Source organism: Penaeus monodon, chromosome 31 (assembly GCF_015228065.2).
Source record: "Penaeus monodon isolate SGIC_2016 chromosome 31, NSTDA_Pmon_1, whole genome shotgun sequence".
In the NCBI taxonomy this organism is placed as follows: Eukaryota; Metazoa; Arthropoda; class Malacostraca; order Decapoda; family Penaeidae; genus Penaeus; species Penaeus monodon.
This window is the reverse complement of record NC_051416.1, coordinates 19,292,773-19,294,385: the sequence shown is the minus strand read 5'-3', so window position 1 is coordinate 19,294,385 and position 1,613 is coordinate 19,292,773. Positions and strand designations below refer to the sequence as shown.

Below are 1,613 nucleotides of genomic sequence, written 5' to 3'. Positions count from 1 at the left end.
CCACCCTACCGCATCATCCCGCGGTTTAGTAAGCATGGTTTCCTACGGACATTTCCCTTACTTACACTTGGATAAGGGACTAACTTTTATATATACATAAAGGCCTGCCTGTAGATAGATTATATGAGGATATATTCGACCAAAAGTGTTCTAACACCAACTGCCCTAAAAGTGTTTATTAAAAGTTTTGTCTAAACTTTCTTTTATGAAAATGTGATACGTTAATTCAGTCTCTCGTGACTGGAGTGTATTAAAGTGAATATATTGATGCTTATGCAATAGATAATTTTTAAAATACAATTCGGGTCAGTTATTTTGAGAGCACGCATACCATCATATCACTTACTCTGTTCCATGTTATATTTGCAGTGTTTTGGACTTAAAAATAACTTGTAGTGCAGTCAGTCCATATAACCTATGATATGTTTATTTTTATTATGGCGCACAACTAATACGGTTTTTTACCATTGCCTTTCAGTATGTAATTAACAAAAGCAGTATTTAAAAATAATTTAAAAAGTCATGGATAAAAGCTTCGAAACCCTTCTCATATAAACAAGATTTTAGACCATGTTGAGTACATTACAGGCATGAGGATAAAGGGCTGATGAATTTGTGGAAGAAAATGAAGACATAATTTCTATAGTTTATTAAAACATCTTTTTTTATACAAAAATATACAAAGAACTTACCGAGATGTTGGATATCAACATCCAGTAATTGTCGAACTACTGTTGCAGAACGAACAGAAAATCAACACAATGCAACCAGCTTACAAGCAATGCAACACCTTGATCATCTTCTGTCATATTGTTTTCCATTTTATGATAATTTTACCTCGGCTACAACTCTACTTACGAACTGCAATTTCTTCGGCTATTTCATTATAATCGTATTTGAAACACAAATTGTTATTTTTACAAATTACTTGATTCATCCTAAAGCATGTGATTTTTTTTCGAAGTCGCCTGATTCATTTAAATCATCCAATTTACTGATCTTAAATCATCAAAAATATTAATATTTAGTGTATACCATCAATTGTATTAAAAAATCACTAACATCCCCAAATCCCCCAAAACACGTTAAATAAACCCCATAATAAACGCATTTGTCTCTGAGAAAAGGCAGCAAGTAGAGCTGTAGCACAAAGTGAACTACGGTTTGGCAAACAACTGAGCGACGAAGATGGGGCGACACAGACGCGCGGTTTACAATCTCACGTTCGCTGGCTTTTGCATGGGCGGAGGCAGAATGAGGAGGTGAAAGGGACTTCGCCGGAGCGTAGTCCTTTCCCTTGGGATGCTTGGGTGAAATGGAGGCGAGAGAGAGACGCGAAGAGAAATGGCGATTACGAAGAGGAGATGGAGTGTTGAAGGAAGATCGAGGCGAGCGAGACTGAGGTAGCTAAGATCGGAACTCTAGTAAGGAATTTAGATAAAGGGGAAGGAAGAGAAAGTCTCAGGAGAAGAACGGGAAGATATGGGGAAAAAAAAGAGAAAGGGGTGTTGGGTCTTAGGCTCCATTTACGCGGCGGTGAACTTGAAGCGGTGACCCAAACCCTGGCGTGAGAATTCGAGGTTGGCGGGGTAGTCGAAGAGGTTCTGAGGTCC

At 38.1% G+C, this 1,613-nt stretch overlaps 1 protein-coding gene across 1 annotated transcript in view; it reads right to left on the bottom strand.

Moving 5' to 3' along the window:
* Positions 1 to 634: 634 nt before the first annotated feature.
* LOC119593065 overlaps positions 635 to 1,613 on the bottom strand; it is a gene marked incomplete in the record, with an annotated part of 2,384 nt that continues 1,405 nt past the window's right edge. The window contains 1 exon segment of the mRNA XM_037941977.1: positions 635 to 1,613. Coding sequence (XP_037797905.1) covers positions 1,527 to 1,613 — 87 coding nt within the window.